This window comes from Pongo pygmaeus, chromosome 15, assembly GCF_028885625.2.
Source record: "Pongo pygmaeus isolate AG05252 chromosome 15, NHGRI_mPonPyg2-v2.0_pri, whole genome shotgun sequence".
Lineage (NCBI taxonomy): Eukaryota > Metazoa > Chordata > Mammalia > Primates > Hominidae > Pongo > Pongo pygmaeus.
This window is the reverse complement of record NC_072388.2, coordinates 55,295,061-55,307,704: the sequence shown is the minus strand read 5'-3', so window position 1 is coordinate 55,307,704 and position 12,644 is coordinate 55,295,061. Positions and strand designations below refer to the sequence as shown.

Sequence of the window (12,644 nt, the reverse complement as noted above, 5' to 3'; positions counted from 1 at the left end):
TCGGACATGCAATTTTTATTAAATAAATGCTGAATGAATGTCCCCAAACAGAATTAATGGCTTCCTTATCCATGCTGCCAGAATACTTGGCATATGTTGTCAGTTAAATCATCTATCTATTCAGTAAACACCTATCGAGCATTTACTATGTCTGACACTTTACAAGGCATTGATAGTATAGAACTTATCCCACCAAATTATGGCTAGTTGTATTCACATCTATGTATGTATACAACTAGATTGTGTTCTATTTGGATTTGGAACTGAGTCCCATTCATCTTTCTACTGCCAGAGCCTAGTACAAGCTGTAACATAGCAGACATTCAGTAAATGCTTGTGGGATTGAATTCTCGAAAATTCACAAAAATGCCAACTTGGGGATGTTAATAGTTCCTAATATTTTATCTAGAATAGAATAATTAAATGTTACTCTCACAGCGCATTTATACTCATTATTTTCATTTACTCCATGAGCCACATAAACTTCAGGCTCTAAACACCCAAAATACCACATTATTATGTTCTTAGCAAGGGATAATTTTAACTTTGGGATTTACAAAGACATTCTGAAGTCTTCTTTGTAAGAAAAAATAAATCGTGAAATAAGTGTTTCTTCTTCAAGCTCTGGACAATCTCAAGCACTTCATGGCAGAAGAAATGTTCAACACTATACCATCGGGGGAATTATTTATTCTTGACCTAACTACACATAATTTTATGTTCTCAAGTATAGAATTCACAATTCTCATATTTTATCTCACCTAGCATAAACTGTAGGTGTTTTTCTTATTTATGAAAATGTCTTATCCTTTATAAAAATTCTTAAGCTATTTTTATATAGTGATTATTCCTGAAAACATTTGCTTTACACTTAAAAGGGGGCCATAGTGCTGATCAGGGGAACTATAATTGCTTGCCATCCACCTGCAATGATTCCAAGTAGGCAGGCACATCTCCAATTTCTGTGAATTGTACTAAGATCTTATTTGCTGTTCTTGCTAATCTGTCTGTATTTTTCCTTTATCCAAAACAATAACATTTATTTCTGCCTGGCCTCATTTATGCACAGATATTCAATTTAATTACAAAGATAATCTCGCCAGTGACAGGGAAATAGGTATAGAAAATTGGTCTTTTGGATGAGGCACAGCTGCTACAGAAACAATTTTAGAAAAGCTTAAGATTTTAGAAAAGCTATTATATAAAAAGAATGCTTACTGTTTATTTACTTCAAGAAAATGATAAAGATTAAATGTGACCATTCCACTAGGTAATATTCCTTCCACAGGATTCCACCGGTTCCCAGGAAAGTTGACACCTGGCAAGTGCTTTGCGATCTTGGGTAAATACCACTCGTAAGTCATCATCTGCCAGAAAAGTCACATGTCAGACTTTTAATATATTTCTTAAAAAGAATCAAGTTTATCAAGTAATGGCAAAAACCTAAATGACTTTTGTACCAACCTAATATATATATAATTGAAAAATATAAGCACAACTGAGAATGGGGTACTGATTACATTTTTAGTGACGTAAACCTTGGATTTTATTATGACTATCATCAGTCACATCAGTACCTTCTTCCAATTTACCTCCCGCATTTGACTCCCCAGAAGGACCTTCCCCCATTCTAATACCTAGAGCAGGGGTCCCCAAACTGGGCCACACAGCAGGGGCTAGCATTACTGCTCTGCTCTGCCTCCTGTCAGATCAGTGGCAGCATTAGATTTTCACAGGAGTGTGAACCTATTGTGAACTGCACATGTGAGGGACCTAAGCTGCATGCTACTTATGAGAATCTAATGCCTGATGATCTGAGGTGGAACAGTTTCATACCGACACCATTCCCCACCCCCACCCCGACCCCAACCCCCAGTCCATGGAAATATTGTGCTTCACGAAAACTGGTCCCTGGTGTAAAAACGGTTGGGGACCACTGACCTAGAGAATGTGTATTCAACTTTCAGAACCAGTGTAAATATCACTTCCTCTGATACCCTCCTCTGTCTCCATAGCCAGAATGGCATGCTCCTCTAGTGCTTTGTACTCACCTCTATTAGAGCCTGTTCCTCACCAGACTGTGAGCTCCTAGAGAAAAGACACTGTATTTTTTCATCTCTGTGTCTCTGCACCTAGCACACTGCCTGGCACAGAATAGTTCTCAAATTTATTATTATTATTATTTTGAGACAGTCTCACTCTGTTACCCAGGCTGGAGTGCAGTGGCATGATCTTAGCTCGCTGCAAGCTCCGCTTTCTGGGTTCAAGCAATTCTCCTACCTCAGCCTCCCGAGTAGCTGAGATTACAGGCACGTGCCACTACACCTGATTAATTTTTGTATTTTTAGTAGACACGGGGTTTCACCATGTTGGCCAGGCTGATGTCAAACTCCTGGCCTCAAGTGATCCACCCGCCTCGGCCTCCCAAAGTTCTGGGATTACAGGCGTGAGCCACCACGCCTGGACAGTTTTCAAATTATGTTTGCTGAAGTTGAAATGGCTTTGATGGCCAGACTAGACAACCTAGACAAAATAGCCATTATTTTATTTATTCAAAAAAACAAGTATGCTCATCTATAATGAATAAGATATAATCACTGCCCTGGAGAAGCTCAATCATGTAATAATCTAGGCCTCAAAGTTAAAAACTCTTTTGGCATTTCAAATTATCTGAATTAGTAGCCCTATACTAATTACATATCCTTACAAGTTTACACATTCTTTTGATTTAATATACTTATATTAGAAAAAATCATTTTACTTAATTCTATACTTAATACATACTTAACTCAATACTTTGATATGTATCCATTCCCTCTTTTTAAAGAAGAGACTCCCATTTACACCACCAAAGCTTTGTTATGTTTGGATATCATCATTTGACAAATTGTGCTTATGTTTTACTTGTCTTATGTAAGACATTACCTAGCAAATGACAAATTAATTTTAATCTAAGTCTAAACTGTAAATACTCAAAAAATACTTACTGAATTAGGCTTTATTACCCAATAGTTCCGGTTCTGGAGGATATTAATATTAATTACACACCCACTGTGTGCTATGGACTTTACTGTTCCTCATTTGGTTCTCACAATAACCTTGCTATGTGAGAATAACTGTATCAGACACTGTTGATTGCCCACTCAACAGTGAATACCTTCTTCTTTTTCACTAATGCAATCTTGATTTTATCAGGTAGCTCAGGCTGCAATGTTCTCAGTCTAGTCATTCTCCTTTCCTAATGAGCAGTTTAGGTGTGAGTATATGACTCGGTATTGGTCAGTGGGGCCTCAGTGGAGGTCTGCTGGGGGGCTTCTGGGGCACATGTTATGTCCAATAAATAGAGAGAGGGAGATACCCCAGAATTAGCACCATGCTTTGTTTTAGGTTGTGATGTTTGGAACTGGGCATCCATCCTATGACTGGGAGGGAAAAGTCAAGAGAATGGCAGAAAAACTGCCTCAGAAACTGACATCCCTGAACTGCTCATATTATCAATCCTAACATCACCCATCTCCAGACTACTTCTCATGTGAGGCTAAAAACTCAGTAATTTAAGTCAGGTATTCTGTTTCTTGCATTCAAGTGCACCCTAACTTATATAATGACGACTTACATTTCATAAATAAGGAAACAGAAGTTCTGAGAGGAAAAATCATTAGCCCCATGTCACATATCCAGGAAGTGACAGAATGAGGACTTGAGTTTAGGTCTAATTCACTTTCTAATCCACGCTTCTCAACTACAGGAGCTGACATCCTAAACAGTGTTTAAACTCATAGTGTGGAACCATGTTATTAACAAATAACATAGCTTTTGTCAGAAACTAGACTGAAGCTCAAATTAATCAACCAGCGTCCATGATATAAATGCAACTGCTTATAAAAATGTAAAATTGTATATTTACAAATGTTTATAAAGTTTTCTCCAAAAATTATAATTATTCATTAATTCAACAAAATGCATTAACTACTATGCCTAATAATTTGTTCAACTGAATTCATCGTATTATTCTTTTAAGATTAAGAATTTCTCTTTTCCTAATGACTGCTCTAAAAACACCAGACAGGTTTCTTCCCTTTTATGTATCTATGGCTTAAATAATAAATCTTACAGTACAAATAGTTCTTCAATGAAAAAAAAGTTTTCATAGCCCTCAAAATTTTCACAAGTCCTCTCTTAATGTATTTTTGCCATAGCATTAACAAAGTTTATATAAAAATTCTATAGCATAATTACAGTTAATAATTTCTATTTTGAGTGAAATGTTTACTTACCTACAGTATGATTTATTTCATATTCAATATAATTTATTTAATCCCTGGACCAATGAGCAAGGTAAATTTGAATGGCTGAGTTAGCTGAATTATAAAATAACAATTTTTTTTTTTTTTTTTTTGAGACGGAGTCTCGCTCTGCCGCCCAGGCTGGAGTGCAGTAGTGCAATCTTGGCTCACTGCAAGCTCCGCCTCCTGGGTTCACGCCATTCTCCTGCCTCAGCCTCCTGAGTAGCTGGGACTTTAGGCGTGTGCCACCACACCCGGCTAATTTTTTGTATTTTTAGTACAGATGGGGTTTCACCGTGTTAGCCAGGATGGTCTCGATCTCCTGACCTCGTGATCTGCCAGCCTCGGCCTCCCAAAGTGCTGGGATTACAGGCGTGAGCCACTGTGCCCGGCCTGAATGTAAAATAACAATTTAAAAATAGATTTACCATACAACAAACACTTTTATGGTTTGTCACATGAACTAGAGACCTAAAATATTAAGAATCTAACATGAAACACATTAATTCTTAAAACATTCAGTTTAAATGTTTTAAATGAGAAAGAAGCAACTAGTGTGACTTACGCTATTAGTTAAAATAAAAAAACAAGTATGCTCATATATATTCTACCTAACATGTAGAATGTCATATATATTCTACCTAACAGTGATCATGAAAACTGTACCCATCCACCATTTTAAAAAAGATGTTTTTTTCCAAAACATATGTTTTTAAATCATCACTATATTCTAAGTATATTTTTCATATACTTACTTCCTGATCCACTAATGAAATGTCAGGCCTCATCCCCTCACAGTAGTGCATGTAACGGAGAGAATTTCCTGGCAAATCTCCTCTGAGTAAGATAATTGCATCATGAGGCATAGAGGTGAGAAGGTTCTTTGCGAACTTATCGATCACATAGTTGGTCCTTTGGTCACAAACACTAAATAAAAGGATCCAAAAAAATTAAAATAGCAACACTTTGCTACAGTTTTAATAAGACTAGGCTTATTTTCTATGCCATTATTTTCCCATCATACAACCAACATTTAGTGTTTCAATATATTCTAAAATAATACGTATATTTGAAGAGAGAATATTATCATCTGATAAGCAGCTGCTAATTGTGCAATTGAAAAAAAATCAGTCTACTGCTTACTTCTGGAGTTTATAATCATTTCCACAAAAAGGGAATCAGTACACAAGAATAGGTCCTTTTTTCCCCCTAAGTGCAATCCAATTTTATTTTTAGAAAGTAAGATTTCTGATTCCACTTGGAGTTTAAGGCAATTTTATGTTCATTCCATTTACTTAAAGGAACTTTGAGAAAAGCAAAAGGAAATCTGCCCATTTCTGACTTGAATTTGTATGGCATTTGTATGATTTTCTTGCATGCAGAGGCTGATCCTTTCCACTTCTCCCCTGAATCACAGGCCTCCTGTGTTCCTTTCTGCCTTTGGAGATCAAGAAATCGCTAGGGAATGAGACCAATGAGAAGCAAGGGGAGGATGAGTTTCCTGAGTTGTTTACTTCTCTCCAGGCATTATTTGCTATTGCCAATAACTTCATTCTTTTCAAGAATGAAGTGAACTTTCTAACTTCAAAGAAAGACTGGCATGAATTCTGAGAGCATTCTATGAAAAAAGAAAAAGATGACAAAACAGTAATTAGTATCAAAAAATGAGACAAGCAATGTCCTTTCTGTTATTACCAAGTCCATTACATTTGATGGAGCTGAGAAACACAGCCTAAAGTTGAATACCTGGGGTATCACAAAGCAAATGAACACCTCTAGGAACAGAATATTATCCCTGCCTTTGTAATTGATGTAAAAATTACTGTTTCCTACCTGATTCCCTATGTTGCAGAGTGATAAGGCACATTTTGCCACCTAGCAAAAGTGCTATGTATTCCATTCCCCTGGGACAAATAAAAAAAATCAAAACAAGGTAAAAACACCTAGCCTATGCAAACATGTCTGGTGTCGAATCTGGACTGCCCTAATGGCCTGAGCCAGGAGATGACTGGGATAAGAAAAGGTTGGGAAATACACTGTGGGCTTGGTGCACTTTCTTGAGCTAGCGATGATGTTGTGTCCAGGAAATGCAGCCCCTTCTCTCAAGGCCTCCTGGTGGCCTTCCTAACACCAGCTCTACCCCAGTATTATAAAGAACAATGTTGTGGGTTTTTTTAACTTTTATTTTAGGTTCAGGGGTACATGTGTGGGTTTGTTATTTGTTATAAAGGTAAATTCATGTCACAGGGTTTGTTGTACAGATTATTTCGTCACCCAGGTACTAAGTCTGGTACACAATAGTTACTTTTTTCTGATCCTCTCCCTCCTCCCAGCCTCCACTCTCAAGTAGGCCTCAGTGTCTGGCTGTTCCCCCTCTTTGTATCCATGAGTTCTCATCATTTAGCTCCCACTTATAAGAGAGAAGATGCAGTATTAGGTTTTCTGTTCCTGTGTTAATTTGCTAAGGATAATGGCCTCCAGCTCCATCCATGTTCCTAAAAAGGACATGATCTCATTCTTTTTATGGCTGCCTAGTGTTCCATGGTGTATATGGACCACATTTTCTTTTTCCAATCTGCCACTGATGGGCATTTAGGTTGATTCCATGTCTTTGTTATTGTGAATAGCGCTGTAATAAACATTTGCATGCATGTGTCTTTATGGTAGAATGATTTATATTCCTTTGGGTATATACCCAGTAATAAGATTGCAGGGTTGAATGGTAAGAACATTGGTTTTTAAAGTTAAGTTAAAAGAGAAAATTTAATCCTTTAAAATAATACCAGTCCAATCTCACTATAGCAAAATTCCAAGGGACTCTCTCTTCCAATTCCATAATGTGTACTTGATATTGCTGGAAATAAATGAACTATAGTCTTAAGACTTAGAGGTCTTTTATGTTAGACTGAGATTTTTATTGTAATGGTTATTAAACAGATTTTGAAAAATACATGTAATACTAATAATATATGAGTTAAGAAACTTTAGAACTTAATTTAAAAATAATTAAGGTTGGTGTAGTAGCTCACACCTGTAATTCCAGCACTTTGGGAGGCTGAAGAGGGAGGCTTGCTTGAGACCAGGAGTTCAGGACCAGCCTAGGCAACATAGTGAGACCTTGTCTCTACAAAAAAAAAAAGAAAAAAGGCATGCTAATGATGGCATGTGTCCATAGTCCCAGCTACTAAGGAGGCTGAGGCAGAGGACTGCTTGAGCCCAGGAGTTCACGGCTGTAGTAAGCTACGATCATGCCACTGTACTCCAGCCTAGGGGACAGAATAAGACCTTGTCTCAAAAAAATTAGTATTTACTACTACAGAGTAAACTGGACATAAAGGGAAGCATAAAGTGAATTATTTTAGGGTATACAAAAAACCCTAAATCATTTTACTCTCCATCTAAGTGGTATTTTAGGTCATGGAATTGTACCTATACTAGGGATTCTAAAAGTATCTCTTGGGTTCTTTAGAGAAAAAGATACAAATAGTCTACATGCACCACCTAAACCCTTGTTTGCAAAGGCCTGAAACCATACATCGCCCATGCTAAGATTCTGGTTCAGGAGGTTTAACAACCCTAAAAGTTAAAGAACTACTGCATTCAACCAAGCTGTCTCACTTTGAGTCTTGAAAACCAGTAGAAGTTAACAATGAAATAAAGTGTTAGAATCTAAATATTCAGGTATCTCTGGCTTGACAGCTGCTTTTCATAAAAATAACCATGTGTTACCTGTAATTAGAATATATTTGGTAAACTACAAAAAGAGTTGCAGAAAGCCATTCCAGACACTGAAGCCCATTGCTATTCAGCACTCGGTTAGTCTCAGACACAACTGCAGCCAAACCAATGCCAGCGAGGACGGCCACTACTGCATTGCTCTGCATCCAGAATCGTTCCACCTGTGAAAGAGACATGCAACCAGTGGGTCCAGTTGACTATTTTATGCTATCAATCAGCTCCTCATATATTTTTTAAATACACTGCATGCACCTAGTTGTGTGTGCCTGTTGTCATTCAGGTTTTGTTAACTGATTTCCCCAATCCAAGCCCAGGTCATTTTATTTTTCTATTTTCAAACATTTTTCCTTCCCAGTTTGACAGGTGCATCTCCCTGTTTAGACCCACACATTCATTTCAATACTGTGGCCTTAGTCTTGAACTCCAGTAATATACAGCCTGAAGGAGTTAGAGAAATGCTTTTGCTTTACTCCTGATGTTTCCTTCCACATGGAGAAGCTCCACTGTCCTGGCCTCTCTCTGACCCCTCACATATTTCCTCTTGTAAGATGTAGGGACTGATCCGACTGGGGAGTTTGGGAGCTGGGACTGGGCCTGCAGCACCCTCCCTTTTCATCTCACTTTCTCCTGGAAGCGCGCCACCCACAGGAAGCACCTGTCCAGGGCCAGAATCTATCTCTGTGGCACCAGTGGGGTGGGGGAGAGATGGGAAGAGGCCTGACCTGCACAGCACTGCCTATGACTAGTGGGTAAATCTGTCTATTCTGGGATGCTGGAAAAGGAAGCCCCCTTGGCTACAGATATAAGCCGCATTTTCCAATCTCAGTATTATCAGTAATAAAAGTGATTCTCCCACCCATTGTACTGTATACCTTGTTTCTCAATTGATTCAGAACTCAGGTGATCAAGTAGGGTATTATTTATTAGGCTTCCTGAACACACACAAACGCAGACTTGGTTTCAGCTGTCAAAAAAGTGCTATTGACATTTACAGAGATTCTATTATAAGTAGAAGAAATACTCTAATCTCAGAGACTGCTGCCAAAGAAAACAGAAATATGGTTGCTCTTTTGCCTAGGCCTGGGACTGGGGAGGTAAGAAATAAGGAAATATGTTAAGTGCCCTCAATTACAATTCATATTTCTTTTGCTATTAAAAAAATTCCAGGAGAAATGCAGTTGTACCTATATTTGCAAGCACACACACAATGACTGACTTAAATCTACTTTACATTTACTTTTCTATTTAACAACTGTGTTAATTAAACACTGCATTCTTTTTATCCTAAAAAGAGGCCTTAGCTGTATTGACTCAATAATTTAACTTTGATTTACAAAAATGTATATAAAATTTTAACTATTCCTCAAGTAATTTGCTCTTCTACAAGATTTATGAAATGCAAATTTGCACATTCTTCACAAACTTTCTAGTCAAAAGATATATCTAAGTAAAACTTACCACACCCATGAAAAGTGGTTTTGAAATATCTAAATTTGCTCTCCAAGCAAAGAACAATGAATAAATGCAAAACATTCCAGTAAAAAGCCATACTAATGATGGATTCTGTCTGTCCCTACAAAAAATAATAAAAATATGTCTAAAATATTTAGATACATGAATGTCAAATATAATATCACAGGACTTTAAACTATTAGATCTATAAAAACTTTCCATTTTTAACTAGGAGCCAAGAGAGATTTCGGTTTTTAAAATCTGAGTTGAAACAAATAACCAAAATATAATAATAAATTTGAACTACAACTTGGGACTACACAGTAAAGGATATAAAGCTAACATTCACAGAGGAAATGCAAACTACTGATTTTGTTAAATTTCAGAAGTGATCAACTATAGGCAAAATAGAAATATTTTCATGCTTGAAATAATAAAGATTTAAGAACGATAAATCTCAATGTTGGTGTGAATGCAGTGGTATGACAATATATGTTAGTATAATCCTTCAGAAAAGTTAATTTGATAATGTCTGTATCAGAAGCCTTAAAAATATTAATAATCATTGACTCAGTTATTTGTCATGCAGGCATAAATCTTTAAGCAATAACCAGAAATGTAAATAAAGATTAATCCATAAAAATGCTTTGGTATTACTTATAATAGTGGAAAAAGTGGAAGCAATCTAAAGACCTCTCAATAGAAGAACAGTTAAATCAATTCTCCTGTGGTCACAGAATGTTCTATTACATACACATTTAAATGATTTTAAGTATTTTTATAGTATGAGAAAATGTTCACAATAAAATGTTTGTGTCAAGTAAACAAAACTATAAATGTACAAATATACATTTACATACAAATACATACATTCAACAGACTAGATCATAAATGAATACATTAATGGAGATTTACAGTGCTACATTTTTCAGGGTTTCTTTTGTCATCAGGGATCACTTTTATCATCAGAGGAATTTAAATAATTGCTTCTTTTTAAAATCAGCAATAATAATCGGTTATAGCAGAGTAAGGGATCAAACCTGAAGTTTAGGACATCGAATGACTGCCTACTTAGACGTAATATAATGCTCAATTTCTTGAAATCATTGATTTAGAATCAGAATAAAAGTAAGAAAGCAATACACATTTATCTTAATAGATAGCTAGGAGAGTCATTTATTTGGAGTATAAAATAATACGGGCAATGTCCTACAGTGACATACTGAAAACATTAATTCAATTCATAAACATAGAAAAATAACAGAAAAAGGAATTGTATTACTTACTTTCTTGCTAAACATATATTTGCACAAACTGCAAGGGCTTGGATGTTGAATGAGAGTTCGGTCCTCATATTTGTTACTTGAGAACTGCAAAAAACAACCTAACTTATTGTTGGCAGGAAAGAAATTTGATTAATTCCAAGTAAAATATTCCTTGTAGGATACCACTGATTATATACCGAACAATCATAAGGGCTGGGGTCAGATTTTAAAATTCTGTCTTTTAAAGTTGTAAGAAAAAGTGCAATAGAAAGACTTAAATAGTTCCAAGACGTTTTCCAGTGGTAACATTTGGTTATCAACTTATATAATTTGGAATAGGATAAGAACAAATAATTCTTCTGTATTTTTTATATTGGTATACTGTATAGAATATCCCCGACTGGTTTGGTAGGAAGCTGTTTGAAATGAGTTTTTGAACTTTTTTCTCTTGGTGGTGTAGACATGGCCTCCAATGATTTAGCAAATGATAACAAAATTAATTCAAATAGCTTTCTGGAGATCTAATATGAAGAAAATAAAGGCCATGAGAGAGAATTCTCAGCCATTCTTTTGTGGGTTATCTTTTTCCTTAAATGGTTTCCTTGCTTTCTATATTATTTGTTTTGGTTCAAAAAACATTTAAGCAATCTCAGAGAAATGTATTATTTTTTTTCCTACAAATAAACTAAATTCTTCCATTAACTCATATGCATTTTCAGGTGTTAAAATTTGAGTTCTAAAATAGCTTCTGCTCTAGCTGTCTCCAATTGTTAAAAAAGAAATGACTCTATACATCATCTCAAAGAACTTTCTTCTCCCTACTGGCAATTTTACTGGAGAAAATGTGATACCATAATTATAGGAACCATACAATGTGTATTTCACTAATGAAGACTCATCTACCATGAGAAGATATCCTTACTCATTTTCAAATACACTTGAAAAATTGATTCCAGCATGAGGCCCATTTCAAACCATTCTTCAAAAGGAATGAAGTCAGTCTCAAAATTAATTCTTGGAGATCTATTGCTTGAGTGTAAGCATTAAAAGATGGTCACTGCCTAAGGTTAGATTCAATAATTTCCTTGTATAGGATTGCAATTTAGAGATATGCATGGGGAAAAAAATTAATTTGCTTGACTGGAAAAGGGTAGATGATTAACTTCTATCATTTTGAAGGATTTTCTCATAAGTTAATTATGAGTTGCCTTTTTCAACATTCCTGCCCACCTGAAACAATTAAAGACTAGACATTCTCATTCAGGGAGTGCTAAGATTATGCCTTCATTCTACATGATGACTTGGTCCACACAGAAGTGTGGGTGTGAGTGGTCATCACTTTTGTCAAGTCTTTTTTCTGGGTATACAGCCTGCTATTATTTCAATGTAAAGGAGGCCTTTAAGGGTCCCAATAGATGACTTTTATGTGCAACTAATAAAAGTTAGACATATGGTCTAGGATTACTCTCGAGAGTTCTTTGGAGTTCATGTAGGGTTTGCTAAGGCAAAATATACCAGTTATCCTTAATGCTATAACAATCTCTGTAAGGTAGATAGAAAAGAGCAGGCAGTGAGTCCTTCTGCAAGGAGCAAAGCAGAATAAAATGAAAGCTCAGAGACATTGATATGACATTTGACTGTCTTTATCTTTATTTTTTTTATTTTTTGAGACAGAGTCTCACTCTGTTGCCCAGGCTGGAGTACAGTGGCATGATGATGGCTCACTGCAGCCTCGACCTCCTGGGCTCAAGCGATCCTCTCACCTCAGCCTCCTGATTAGCTGCAACTACAGGTGCATGCCACCATGCCTGTCTAATTTTTTTTCTTAATGTTTTGTAGGCTGGTTGTGTTAGCTCACTCCGGTAATCCCGGCACTTTGGGAGGCCAAGGCAGGTGGATCACT

General features: G+C 36.3%; 1 protein-coding gene across 7 annotated transcripts in view; it reads right to left on the bottom strand.

Annotated features, from left to right (window-relative positions):
• The window catches only part of TMEM260 (transmembrane protein 260), a 78,416-nt gene that overhangs the window by 31,677 nt on the left and 34,095 nt on the right, over nucleotides 1-12,644 (bottom strand). For all 7 annotated transcript variants that reach the window (XM_054447811.2, XM_063651640.1, XM_054447813.2 and 4 more), the window contains exons 8-12: nucleotides 10,763-10,846; nucleotides 9,483-9,597; nucleotides 8,016-8,185; nucleotides 5,042-5,213; nucleotides 1,219-1,367 (exon numbers count right to left, since the gene is read on the bottom strand). In XM_054447811.2, the coding sequence (XP_054303786.1) occupies nucleotides 1,219-1,367; nucleotides 5,042-5,213; nucleotides 8,016-8,185; nucleotides 9,483-9,597; nucleotides 10,763-10,846 (690 nt within the window). The remainder of the gene's footprint in view (nucleotides 1-1,218; nucleotides 1,368-5,041; nucleotides 5,214-8,015; nucleotides 8,186-9,482; nucleotides 9,598-10,762; nucleotides 10,847-12,644) is intronic.